This window comes from Corvus hawaiiensis, chromosome 31 (genome assembly GCF_020740725.1).
Source record: "Corvus hawaiiensis isolate bCorHaw1 chromosome 31, bCorHaw1.pri.cur, whole genome shotgun sequence".
Classification (NCBI taxonomy): domain Eukaryota; kingdom Metazoa; phylum Chordata; class Aves; order Passeriformes; family Corvidae; genus Corvus; species Corvus hawaiiensis.
In genome coordinates this window covers 2,469,896-2,483,366 of record NC_063243.1, presented here as the reverse complement: position 1 = coordinate 2,483,366, position 13,471 = coordinate 2,469,896, and the positions used below count along the sequence as shown (strand labels likewise).

At 52.7% G+C, this 13,471-nt stretch overlaps 1 protein-coding gene and 1 pseudogene across 2 annotated transcripts; one reads left to right on the top strand and one right to left on the bottom strand.

Annotated features, from left to right (window-relative positions):
• Nucleotides 1–735: 735 nt before the first annotated feature.
• Nucleotides 736–4,003, top strand: LOC125318784 (annotated as a pseudogene).
• Nucleotides 4,004–9,563: 5,560 nt separating this feature from the next.
• On the bottom strand, nucleotides 9,564–12,002 carry LOC125318780. 2 transcript variants are annotated; one of them, XM_048289710.1, is made up of 2 exons: nucleotides 11,678–12,002; nucleotides 9,564–11,237 (listed from the first exon to the last, which is right to left on the bottom strand). In XM_048289710.1, exon 2 carries the CDS (start codon nucleotides 10,977–10,979, stop codon nucleotides 9,801–9,803), a length of 1,179 nt encoding a protein of 392 aa, XP_048145667.1. In that variant the 5' UTR covers nucleotides 10,980–11,237; nucleotides 11,678–12,002; the 3' UTR covers nucleotides 9,564–9,800. Both variants share the same exon structure in this region, with proteins under 2 accessions (XP_048145667.1, XP_048145668.1).
• Between the last annotated feature and the right edge of the window lie 1,469 nt (nucleotides 12,003–13,471).

Sequence of the window (13,471 nt, the reverse complement as noted above, 5' to 3'; positions counted from 1 at the left end):
GGGATCTCTCCGGCAAAAACTCACTCAAACTTCTTTAGCCTTCGGTTACATTTTAAAAGTCCTTCCATGCAACGTCACAATTACAACATGTCATTAGCATACTCACACTTGCATTAAGTTGTGTCGTGGTTATTAGAACAGTTTGTTGCTTTCGCGCATGCGTCAGTTCCTTCCACCAGTGTTCTGGTGGTCTTTTGATGAAGACTTCTGTAGTCTTTCTCACGTTTGAACTTTTTACCTCTATCTTCAGCGCATGCTTTGTGCTCATTTTTCATCCTAACTTGTTTATAGCTAATTTTGCTGTTTGCAAGTTCTGTTAAAACTTGCTATCTTGCTTGCTTTACCTGCACATCTTGTTACAATATTACTTGTGGTTAACCTTTTGTTCCATACCACTTAGGTTTCAGGATCCCCTGTTTCCTCGACAGCGGGTACCCCCGAATCCCCATTCCCGGCCATCCCGGGTCACTTCACCCCCAGACCTCCCTTTTTTTGACCTCAGGACGCTCGGAAACCCCTTCCCGGCTCTCCCAACTCTCTCAGTTCCACCTTTCCTCAATCCACGGACACCCCAGAGCCCCCAGCCTCCATGTCCCCCCAGTTCTCCCCTCCCGGCGCAACCTGCCCGTGGCGATGTCGGAGCCCTTGTCGCGACCGTCTCGGAGGCAGCGCCACAGGTTCTTTTCCTGAGGGATCGCTTGGAGCGGATGAACGCGAGACGCCTCAGGAAGACAGCGATATTCCGGGGGCGGGCGGGGCCGCAGCGGAGCGGCTCGATGGCTCCAGCGCTGGGTGCGGGAATGCTCTTGGGGCTCCTGGGGCTCCTGGGGGCCCCGGGGGCCGCGACGAGAGGTGAGTGGGACCCCCGGCACTGGGACCTCCCTGAACAGCAATTCCCGGGCAGCGGGACCCCCCCGAAAATCCATTTCCGGAAACTAGAACACCCTGCACCCCCCTTGCCGGGCATGGGAACCCCCCCGAACCCCCATTCCTGGGTACTGTGACCCCTCTGAACCCCCTAGGTACGGGGACCCCCGTGAACTGTCATTCCCAGACACTGGAAACCACTGAACCCCCATTCCTGGGCACGGGGACCCCCGTGAATGTCAGTTTCCGGTCCCTGGGACCTCCCCCTTTCTGGTAAGCGGCACCCCCCTGAACCTCCATTTTTTTTGGCACTAGGACCTATTAAAGTCCCAGTGCCGGGAAGGGAACTCCCCTGAACGTGCATTCCTGGCACGGGAACCCAATTGAACGCCCATTTCCGGCCACCGGGACCCCCCTGCATCCCCTTCCCCAGCATCAGAAACCCCTGCACGCCCTTATGCAGCCCCAGGTCACCCCTGCACCCCCAGTCCTGCGCATGGGGACCTCCTTGAATGTTCATTTGTGGGCGTTGGGACTCCATTGAACCCCGATTCTCGGGAAGGGAACTCCCCTGAATCTGCATTCCCTGGCACAGGAAGCCCCCTGAACCCTCATTCCTAGGCACAGGGACCTCCCTGCACCGGGACCTCCTGAACCCCCCTTCCTCTCTACTAGGACCCCTCTGAGTCCCCATATCCAGGATCGGGACTCCCCTGAACCCCCCATTCCTGTGCCTGGGGACCTCCCCTGCAGCCTCTTACCCAGCACCGGGACACCTCTGCACCCATTTATCCTGCATCAATAACTCCCTACACCCCCTTTCTTGGCCATCCTGCCTCTCTCATACCCCAGCCATCACCTTTTCCTTGACCTTGGGATCCCCTGGCACATGGACACCCCTGAACCTCCATTCCTGGGCACTGGGAACCACCTGCACCCCATTATCTGGCACTGGATCCCCCTGAACATCAAATTTCTCAGTACCAGAACCCCCCTACACCCTCTTATCCAGCATGGGGACACCACTGCAATCCCTTCCCCAGCCATCCCACCTCTCCCAGCTTCCAGATCCCTTCTTTTTCTTGACCCTGTGACTCCCTAGCCCCTCCTTCCACAGCATCAGGAGCCCACTGAACTGCCTTATCTGGCACAGGAACCACCCTGCACCCCCTTATCTAGCACCAAGACCACCTTGCACTCTGTTTCCGGCCATCCCGTCTCTCCCAGACCCCCCTTTTCCTTCACCCTGGACCCCCTGGAGCTCCATTCCTGCTCTTCCTGTATCCCCATTTCCTCAACACCAAGGATGCCCATGACCCCCATTCCAGGCCATCCTGGGTCTCCCCACCCCATGACCCCTTTTCCCAACACTTAGGCTCCCTGGACCCCCCTTTTCTGGGCACAGGGACCCTCTGGACCCCCCATCCCATTTCTCCCAGTCCCTGCACCCCTCTATCCTTGACCCTGGGACCGCTGAACCCCTTTCTGGCTCTCCCAGCTCTCCCCTTTCCTTTACCCATGAACCCCTCCCAGGACTCCCAGTCTCTCATTTTGGCCCCCCCAGGTCCCCCAAATCTCCATATCCCCCCAATTCTCCACTCCCTGCGTTTTCTGCGAGTGACAGTATCAGAGCCCAGCCCGGGGCTCCCCCGATTCGTGGCTGTGGGGTACGTGGATGGGATCCCCTTCGCAAGCTACAACAGCAGGCGGGGCCGGGTGGAGCCCCAGACGCTGTGGATGGCGGCAGGAGCTGAGCCGGGATATTAGGATACTGAGACCGAGATCAGTGAGAGGTACCAGCATGTGGATCCCATCGATCTGGAGATGCTGCAGAGGCAGTACAACCAGACTAGGGGTGAGCTGGGGAAACTGGGTACTGGTGGGGATCTGTGGGGATGGGATAGGGATCCATGGGTTTGGGACTCCAAGGGGCTGGAATGAGGCTCTGTAGGTCTCCATCAGACTCTGGGGCTCCATGTGGCTGGGACACAATTCCATGGGTCTCCATTTGTGCAATACCCCCAGGTCTCCACACGCTGCAGGTGGTTTCTGGCTGTGACCTCCTGTCCAACGGGAGTGTCCGTGGATCTGATCGGTACGGCTATGATGGGCGGGATTTCATCTCCTTCGATCTGGGATCTGGGAGCTTCGTGGCAGCTGATGGCACTGCCCAGATCATCAAGAGGCTCTGGGAATCTGATGGGATCACAGTGCCAGAGTTGAAGCATGAGCTGGGGCACACCTGTGTGGAAGTGCTCAAGAAACACGTCAGATACAGGCGGGAGGCACTGGAGCGCAAAGGTAGGGGAAGAATTCCCATGGGAATGGGGGAACTTGGGATTTGGGAGGGTGCAATTTGGGAACACAGGAATTCCCATGGGAAATCTTTTTATGGATCTCACCCTTACCCCATTCCCATGGGAATTCTGTGGATGGCTCTCACTGCTCTTCCATTCCCTTGGAAATTCCAAGGATGGATCTCATTGCCATCCCATTCCCATGGGAATTCCATGGATGCATCTAAGCATTATCCCATTCCCAGAGGCCCCCAGTGTCCATGTCTCAGGAAAAGTGGAACACAAGATCCTGACATTGTCCTGTCGCACATACGGATTCTACCCCAGCACCATCGCAGTCAGCTGGATGAAGGGGGATGAAATCCGGGATCAGGAGACGGAGTGGGGTGGGATCGTTCCCAACAGCGACGGCACCTTCCACACCTGGGCCAGGATCGAGGCGCGGCCAGAGGAGCGGGAGCAGTACCGGTGCCGGGTGGAGCATCCCGGAATGCCGGAGCTGGGGATCTTCACTTGGGGTGAGGCTGGGAATGTGAAATTTGGAAATTGGGAATGTGGAGCAGTGAGAAGGGAGTTCCCCTCCCATTCCTCACTATCTCGCGCTTCCCAGAGCCAGAATCCAGCAGGAATCTCATCCTGGTGGTCACTGTGTCTGTCATCGCTGCCATCGTCATCCTCCTCATTGGATTTGGCATCTGGAAGCTCCAACCTGGTAACACACAGGATGGGGGTTGGGAAGGGGCAAGGATCCACCTGGAAATGTTCCAGGAATCCTCTACCACAGGTGCTGATCCCACTGTTTCTCCATAGTAAAGAGGAATGGATACAATGTGCCCGCCTGTGAGTACCAGCAGTGGATCCGGCTATGGATGCCTTCAGCGCAGATCCCAGGATGGATCCTGGGGTTAGTCCCAGTGTGTGATCCATGCTGGAATCTCATGGATCTTCTCTTTCTGCAGGAACAGATGCAGGAATTGTCAGCATGACAGCAGGTGTGGAGCAGGATCAGGGTGGGATTCCAGAGGGGGATCAGGGCAGGATGGTGTTGGGGTTTTAGGAGTTCTCCTTTAGTTTTCTTTCTCTTAAAAGAATTTTCCCCGTATATGTTGGTAGCGCACAAATTACTGGGTATTTAAGAGAGACAAAAAGACCTGGCCACAGGGGGAGGGGTCCAGCTGGCTACCCTCCCTCACCCAGGGTTTTCTCGTGTAGGGCAGAGATGCTGCGAGATTTGAACTGGGAAAAAGGGATTGGGTACAGCCCCTAGCTCTTGTGTTCTCCCGGCATTCAGAGGGGGAGAAAGGCTGCTCTCATCGTGGAGAGAATTCGTGACCACTGTGGGGTTCTGCCTTCTGCTGCCTTCCTTCTACCGTGAGTGGAGCTTGCTCACTGGAGCAGCTGTTGCACTGGGACCCTAACACCCTTCCTTTTCACCTTTCACTTCCACTGGGACCTTTTCACCATCTGCTCGGGTGCCTCAGGGAAAACCCCGGGATCCTGAGTCCAGCTTTCCCTGCCTCGCTGGGAGCCAGGCTGCCGCTGCCCTGCCCCTGCCGTTCCTTTGCCCCTGCACTCTGTAGCCCCGCACGCCCTGCCTGCTGAGACCTCCCAGGGTTTCCACCGCAGCTCCTGAGTTTGGATACATCTCATCTGTCACCCGGGATTTGTGCTCCGTCCCTGCTGTTCCCAAGGGTCCAGCCGGACACCGGGATCGGCTGCCCAGGGGTTTGTGAAGCCTTTGTTCCATCCCTTCCCGGGATCCCAGGCCGCCAGTGCCGCGTGCTCCCCGAGCTCGCTCCGGAGCGCCCCCTGCAGCCGCGGGGGAACCATCGCACCTGCCCTGCTCACCGGGAGCCGCCAGCGCCCCTGCCGGCTGCGAGCGGAACTGCACCCGAGGGGAAAGGGCCTGACAGCCGAGAAGGCTGGCACTGGGTTTGTGATTGTTTGCTGTTACTGCCAGAGTTATTGCTGTTTGTTTGCCTTGTTATACACATACAGATATATAATAGTAAATAACTGTTATTCCTATTTCCCACATCTTTGCCTGAACGCCCCTTGATTTCAAAATCATAATAATTTGGAGAGAAAGGGGGTTGCATTTTCCATTCCAAGGAAGGCCCCTGCCTTCCTTAGCAGACAGCTGTCTTTCAAACCAAGACAGATGGACAGAGTGGGATCAAGGAGGGATTCCAGAGCGGGATCAGGTGGAACTGCGGAGTGGCATCAGGGCTGGATTCTGGAGCAGGATCAGGTGGAATGAATGGAGCAGAATTGGTGTGAGATGGATGGATTTGGTTTAGGGAGGATTCTGGAGCAGATCCTGCTCTCCATGGGCTCCACAGCCAGGTCTATTCTGTGGGATGGGGACAGGGACAGGGTGATACCACCTCACACTCTCATTCTGGCAGGAATCACCACCTGAGCAATCCACGGAGCTGCAGCCAACCCCGGCCCCTTTTCCCAGGGAAAGCCAAGAGCTGCCGGCAGAGCTCATTTGGCTGTTCCCACCCACCCCAGCCCTGCTGTGGCTCTTCCCGACAGACCAATTTCCTGTTTTTCATGTGTTTTAAAGCCACGAGGAAAGGGTCTGTGGCTTAGGGTGGACGAAAAGGGCTCCTATAGAGGGGCCAGGGACGTTCTTTGTTTCAATGGAACCTCAGTTGGTGAAGACTTTTTTGTCTGTAAAGCACCTTCTCTTTTGTACATTTTTGTTATTAATATTGTTGCTGTTACTGATCTTCTGGATCCACATGTGTCCAAGGGAACATGTGTCCTAACTTCACCTGCCCCTGTGGAGATCTCATCAGTGTGGGGGGCTGGGCAATGACCCCAATCTCACTGAGGTGCCACCACCAGGACACTTGGTGTCCCCTTGAGGTGTTCTTTGAAGCTGTAAGCTGCCCTCAAGGATGCAAACCTGTGTCACATCCCCTCTGTTTTTCCTTCAAGCCCTGTGGAGAAGGCAAAACCTCCATGGCTGAGGAAATGCTGCTGGGTTTGTGAAAGGAGCCATGTGTGTTCTTGGCTACAAGCGGGGTGCTGAGCTCTTTAGAATGGGTGAGACATTGAGTTTGGGTTTGTCAGGAAAATTATTCCACAATGCCAGAGGTTTATGTCCAAAAAAGAGACAGAGGAGTCCCGTAACTTTAGCCAAATAAAGGGAGAGGCCGTGGGCTTTTCCCATGGTGTCTCTCAAATTGTTGGGGGTCGCAGCCCCCTTTTTATCCTAATTTCCCCGGCCGCATCTCCCTCTTCCCTTTCCCCATTGGCTATGGTACTCAGAAGGTACAGACTTCTTGAATCACCTGCTCTATGCCCCCCTCTAATATGCACCCCCCTTTTGGTACAGAAAAGGAAGAAAAATAAGCTATTCATGATTCTATTAAGTCTTTGTTGCCTTGCTCTAGGTTCAGGAATTTACCACAGCCTTGGCTGAGCAACAGTCTCTGTTGATTAGTAACAGTTTCTAGAACTAATGCTTTCTTCTGTTACTTCACTACCCAAAAGTTCCTGGCCCTATCTACAGGCAGATTCACGCGGTCTGTTTGTATAGACACATTCATCTTATTCCTTTCAGGTTGAATCCCTCTGCTCTCAGCAGAGTCTGGTGGCTTTCTAGAGTGATATCAGAGAGTGATCACCCTCCATCTCATGAAGGAAAAAGCCTAGGTGTCCTGGGGTGCTGTTCTTGTATTCCATATCTATCTGTGCCCAAAAATTGTTACAGTCTCTGTAAGCCCCTAAAGCCGGGAAGCCCTGGGGGGGAGGTGCTATCACGGGCACTTTTAAAGTTGGCTCTCACAGGCAGTTTCACCCCTTTTGCTGGGTGATGTTTGCTTCACTGGCTGTTTGGTCTTTGCTTAAGCAGAGCCCTTCCCCCCTCTTGTGTTCTCTTTTCGGGTTTTCCCTGTCTGGCAGAGGCTGCAGTTACTGGGTTTGAGCTGCTTTGGGTGAGTTCTGCAGGTGCTGCTTGTCGCCACAGGTGGCCCACTCCAGCGACCAGGCCCAGATCCATCAGCCCCGCTCTAGGAGAAAAGATCCAGGAGCAGAGGTTCTTCCTTTGGTGGCAGCTTTTGCTAAAGGTGGGAGCTCTGCTCTGAACATGCTTGTTTTGGGTTGGCAGCTGCAGCTACTCCTAACAATGCATTTTACAATTAGAAACTGTTTCCAAGTGAACTTTGCAAATTCTGCGGGCAGTGAGGAAAAAGCGAGCGAGTTCCTGGGGTGGTTTGGACCAACAGATTGGTCCCTGCCTCCCACCTCACAGCCGCAGTGCAGAGCGTGGCAGCAGCGGCACAGACCCCACAGGAGCCGGCGGGTGAGAAAGGGTTGATCCATAGTTAACTCATGTAAGCAAAGTTAACTGTTAAGAGACAGCAAATGTTAATCACGAAACCTAAGCAGCAGGATTCGCCTTAATCTTGTCAAGATAAGAGGAACAAGAATTTACTTGAGACCAACACAGAAACCGCTAACCGTTCTACAAAGGACTTCCCATGTTCCAGAAAGAAAGGTGAAAAGTGCATTGTGACGAAGACTACTGATCTTCATCAGAAAGACCCCGGAGGAAGAAGAGGAGCCTTCCTCAGTGCGACCACCAGGACACACCACGCATGTGTGACACATATGCTAATGATATTAATGGTTTCTGAGAACTAATTTGTATAACCGCTCCTATCCCAAGGAATGTGATGACTATTCATGAATTTTACCCATAGTACTGTGTTGTAAGAAGTACCAAGAGTGTGTGTGTGTGTGTGTGTGTGTGTGTGTTTGGAGGAGACATCCCCCATGCACCCAGCGCCAAATAAAGCAAATACCCACTTTGCTGACTCTGTCTCTGAAGTGTCTCCTGGCCTGGTTTGGGTTGGTTCACGGGTCCTCAGCAGCCCCAGAACTGCCCTGCAGCTCCGGCCATCCTGTCCCTTTGTTCTCGAGGCCACGCGGTCACCTGTAGGACGCCTTCATGGCAGGGAAGGGTGTGACTCATCTTCCACTTTTCTACAGAGCCGCGAGGCCGCCCCTGCCGGGGACCACCCCAAGAAGGGCAGTTCTGACATTTGGGATCTCTCTCTATTTCTTGTCAGGGTTTGTGAGATTCAGCAGTTTTGTATCTAGCAGTTACTTGCTGTTATTTTTTGCCTGTTGTGATGCCTTGAGAGGCATTCCAGAAACAGAGACTAAACAGGAGTAAGGAAATAAAAGAGGTGAAGAGCGGACAGAACTCCACTACTAAAGAAGTAGTAAAGTAGGTATGTTTATTTCCAGCTGGGACGAACGGGGGATCGCTCCTCCAAAGCCATGCGTGCCGACAGCTGCATTCAGCTTGGTATTTATCGGGTTACAAGTTCCATATTCATTAAGTTTCGCAACACGCCTATACATATTCATCACCTAGCCCCGCCCAGCCTCGCTTCGTATTATAATGAACCCAAAAGTCATTTACATCCGCGTTGCGCTTGCGCAGTGTGGTTTGGTGGCTTTGGTAGGGGTCTTCCGAGGGTCTTTTTGATGAAGTCAGGAGTCTTCCTCATCCTGAACTTTTCACCTTTCTTCCCTACGCATGCTCTTTTGTACCCCTGGCCTGGGTTTAAGCTTCGAGACTGGTTTGAGCTAGTTTTGGGTTGAGCACAGGATGTCTGTCTGAGACTCCCTCTGCCCTTATCAGTGGTCTCTTATCTTTTCTTCCTGCCCTGGTATGCTGACCAAGCTGGATGCATTGTTCCTAACAAACTAATTCTCCTGCTTCCCATCCCCCTGATTCAGAGGTATTTATTTGAAAGGCCTTCAAAGGTAACCCATGGGGACTCTGAAGCTATTCTCAAAATGGACCCCAAGATGGACGACAGGTCACGAGTTCTTCACTCTTTTATAGGTTTGGTTCATTTGCATAGTAGGGTTAATTCTCCAATTAAAGCTTCAGTTTTCCCCTCAGCTTACCCCCCCCCTTAGCAGCTCTTTGGTTTATACTTTTGGCCTAGGACAGTCTTGGTGTCCTTGGAAAGCAGGCCCGGAAAGGCTTTGTTATGTCTACCTGGCATGAGAGAGCAGAAATTAACAGGCTACAAGAAACTTCAGAGTTACACACTAGGCAGGACACAATTTGAAAAATTTTGGGGGGGTCCGAGTGCTGGAGAGCTGGCCGGATAAACGACACGTACACCAATACGATTCAAGCATCATTCTCCCTTTATTGTTCAACTATGCAAGCTTATATTTACTTTTGCAAAGATTCATGCCCAGTCCCTCTAGACAGCCTCTAATCAGAGGGGGAGACGAACAGTGTATACCTTGTCAAGGACTCTCAGGGCTGCCTGCAGCCAGGGGCCTTCCAGGCCTGCCTGCAGCCAAGGGCCTGTTCAGGGGCTTTTCCTCAGCAACCCTGGGTTGTCCAATCTTTCCAGGGGTATCACATGCCCCTGTTCCACAAGGAATCCCTCTACACATCCCCCGTTTTCTTTTTGGGCAACCCAGGCCTGGTCGATGATCTTTCGCAGCCCCGCTTTAATGCAAGAAAAAATGCACCCAAATACTATTAAGCCTATTATAACTACAAATAGCAATGGGCAGCATTCTACTACCAAGGTACACAGCCATCCGGTGATACCCAGACCCTTAAGCTAATCTCCAATAGGGTCATCTGTCTCCCGAAGGTTGTGCAGACCTCTCTTCCCCACACTGGAAACAGGCTACTCCACCCGTCCGGGGACCAGGAGGTGGGCCAGCAGCCTTCGCCCCCTTTTTTCTTTGCGCCCCTCCCGTCAGTGCTGCGGTGATGACTTGTCCCTGTTGTTGCAGGACATTCTGCAGTGTTGCAGTAAAAGCAGCTGTTTGAGACGACTGCTCCACACGGCTAGCACGCACGAGCATCTTGTCTACTCCTGCTCCCTGGGGCAGCGTGGCAAGAATTGTCTTAGTTTGCCTATTAGCATTTTCAAAGGCAAGTGTTCGGAACATTTGCTCTTGGAGCTCTTCAGAGAGCTCAGTTGCATCCTTTAAGGCTGCTGACAGACGGTCAATGAACTGACCATATGGCTCTGACAGCCCCTGTCGGATTGCTGCATAAGGGGGAGACTTCTTCTTTTCGGGTACTGACAACAAGGCTTTGTGGGCAAGAGTCTGTGACAACTGATGAATGATTGCGGGCATGGTCAGCTGTGCCACTGTCGCTCCAAAAGCCCCGCTCCCAGTTAGCATGTCGGCTTGGATCGCATACAGTGGGTCTTGTGTGTCACCTTGATGTTTGCTAGCTTCTCCTTGTGCTAGCCGCTTCCACATTCGTTCCCAGAGCAGGAACTGTGAAGGGGTTAATAACAATTGTGTGATGCTGATGCAATCATTAGGACACAGGACATCTGCTGTAAAGATAAACTGCAGAATGCTTCGTGTAGTTTCAGACCGGAGGCCGTGCGTGGTGACCGTTTGCTTGGCTTGCTGCAAGATCTTCCAGTCATGGGGTTCCCACTTTGCAGTGTCCCCTTGTATCAGTACAGGGCAGGCTAGGGCATCTATGGCTCGCCAATCTCCCTCAGTGATTGTGTTACAGACAGCTCTGTTCCATCTCCTTCGCAATGGGTCAGTCCTCCCTGTCAGGGCTGATGGAGGCAATGGCTGCACCTCCTCTTGTGGGAAGGGAGGGGCCGTAGGCCCTGTGCCCGGTTCTCCCAACAGGAACGGAGGAATTCTGGTGGTCATCTTGACCGGTGGGTCCACGGGACGCCATGGTGCTGATGGTGTGGTTTTGCAAGCCTTAGATTCTAGTACGTCCTGACGTATAGACAATTCAGCAAGCTTCTTGATTACTTCATGCATCATCTCTCAGTGCTTCTCCTCCTCTTGGGGCTGACCCCCGGCAGCCCTGGCTGGCTCTGGCTCTGCGGGTGACAAAGCCATAGAGGCTGCTTCGCAGTTGGACGATGATCCGCTGTCCAGCCGGCGGCTAGGACCACTTGTTTCTCCTCTGCTCGTCTGCGCCCCGCCCCCAGAGTCGGGAGGTTCTGCTTCTGCCTTCGCTTCCAGTTCTCCCTCAGGCGTCTGCAGGGTAACTTCCTTCCCCGCCGGGTCCAGCAGCTCCTGCAGTGAGCATACAGGCGCTGATGTCCCCTTCACTGGTCAGCCCGAAGAATCGCGCAACCCTGGACTCCACCCTGGCCTCCAGCTGCCGCTTCATGAGACCTCCCTCCCTTTCCTTTCCAGGGCTGCCACCCCCCAGCACCTCCATGGCTGCTGCAGCCACCTTCCTCTCTGCTTTCATTTCTGCGAGGGTATTAGTCACGTTAATCCATGTTAATCTGAGAGCTTTAGCTTCTTTACCTTCCTTTCCACCCTCAATCATGAACAGCCACAGTTTGTTTCCAATTTCTGACCACTCTTCAGTCGAGAACAAAAGCGAAATGCATTTCAAAAACCCTTGTTCCTGGGCCCACATTATTAGGGCATAGAGAGTCTCGCCTCTCTTGGAGAGGATACTGGCTAGGAGACGAGTGCCAGCCTCATATTCCGTAGCTTCTTACCTGCGGGGGCTCACTCAGCCGCGCGAGCTCTGGTCTCCGGTTCCGCTCAACTTTTTTGCCGGGACACTCCCGCTCCATCTCTCCAGGCTCCTCACCGCTGGTGCGATGATTCCGAGTCTTGCCACATTCAAGCGAAACGCATTTAAGTGAAAAATCACTTGAGTCCCTGCTCAGGCGCCAGGTTCAAGGGATCGAGGCTGGAGAGCTGGCCAGAGTAACAATACATACACCAATACGATTTGAACATCGTTCTCCGCTTTATTGTTTACCTATACAAGCTTATATCTACTTTGCAAAGATTCATGCCCAGTCCCTCTAGACGGCCTCTAATCCATGGGGGAGCTGACCAGTGTATAACTTTGCCAAGGGCTTTCAAGGCTGCCTGCAGCCAGGGGCCTGTTCAGGGGTTTTTCCTCAGCAACCCTGGGTTGTCCAATCTTTCCAGGGGTATCACAGGCCCCTGTTCCACAAGGAATCCCTCTATAGAAAAATATAAAAGTTAAAACCTAAGGCATCAGTTGCTGTTCTGTTTGTTAGTAAACTGTTATTTTTTTCACTTTTACTTACGTGTATTTGTTTCTTACTGGTAGAAAGGGATTGGTTGAACTTATAAATGGAGGCAATTCGTTCAGGGGTGTTTTCCTTTAAATTGTCTTAAACCAAAACAAATTTGTAGCCCAATGTGGGTGTGAAAAAAATGACTGGGAGCCCTGTACACAGGTAACTGGGGGTACAATTAGAGGAAATAAGGAGTACTATTGGCACCCTAACAGGAGTTATAACAGTACGGAAATTATAGGGTAAACCACAATCACTGCTCCCTGGATGGAATGTGGTTGGCAGGACATGAAACCTATCCCAGGATGATTCCCCATCCACACACTCCTGCTGAGGGGGATGGAATGGAGGGGGGAACAGAGGAGATACTGTGGCTGGGCTCTGTGGGAATCTTTGCAGGGAAGGGAACTCGATGGTGCTTTCCAGATGATAAACAACATAGGACCTGTCAGCCACGGGAGATAAGGGCAGATATCCTGCTGCTGAGCCAGTAACTGGGGCAAAATCTGCCTCACCAGATGAACTAGGTTCATTGAAGCCTAATAATAATGTTAATTCATGCCTCCATCCCAAAGTTCCCTCCCCCCAAGTTATGCCCCCTCCCCCCCCAGGCACACGCTCTGTGTTCTTTTTGACTGTATCTGTAAAAGCAAGAGAATTTTACACACATCAGTAGCGAAGGTGTATCTGACTCAAGTCACTCAAGCTCCACCTAAACACAAAGAAACAGTAAAAAAAAAGTTGAGAATGGGGAAAAAGTCAAGGAGGACTCCATTGTAACTGCTGGGATCAGTCAAAGGGCTGAACCTGTCTTCTCCGCCACAGCAACGCCCATTGGGTAAGAATCACACTCTGTGTGTGAACATTTATTGTGGATTAGAGCTGGTCTGTGCATTCCGTCAAGTTCAGTTTTGCAGTCAGAAACTGTCACCGACAACCTTCGAACCTGAACCTGTCACGATTTTATATTAATAACGAGGGTTATCCCATAAACTGCCGGTGTGAATCCTTCCCAGGCGCTGGCAGTCACCAGCAGTGGGGAACACACTCCAATAAAGGGGAAGAGCTGCTGAGGGCTCTCCCTATGCTGTTGGTGTTTCCCTGCCTGAGTCAGTAGAACACCCCTAATCCAGCAGGATGGCTCAGTGCAGGGTCCCCCTAAGGGGACCCTGACAGACTGGTCAGGCATGAAGGTCTCGGCTTTCCTGGGGCACTGACAGACAAATTAAACACCAA

Coding starts and splice junctions, on each gene's coding strand:
- LOC125318780 (XM_048289710.1), bottom strand. CDS start 10,979: ATGATGCATGAAGTAATCAAGAAGCTTGCTGAATTGTCTATACGTCAG.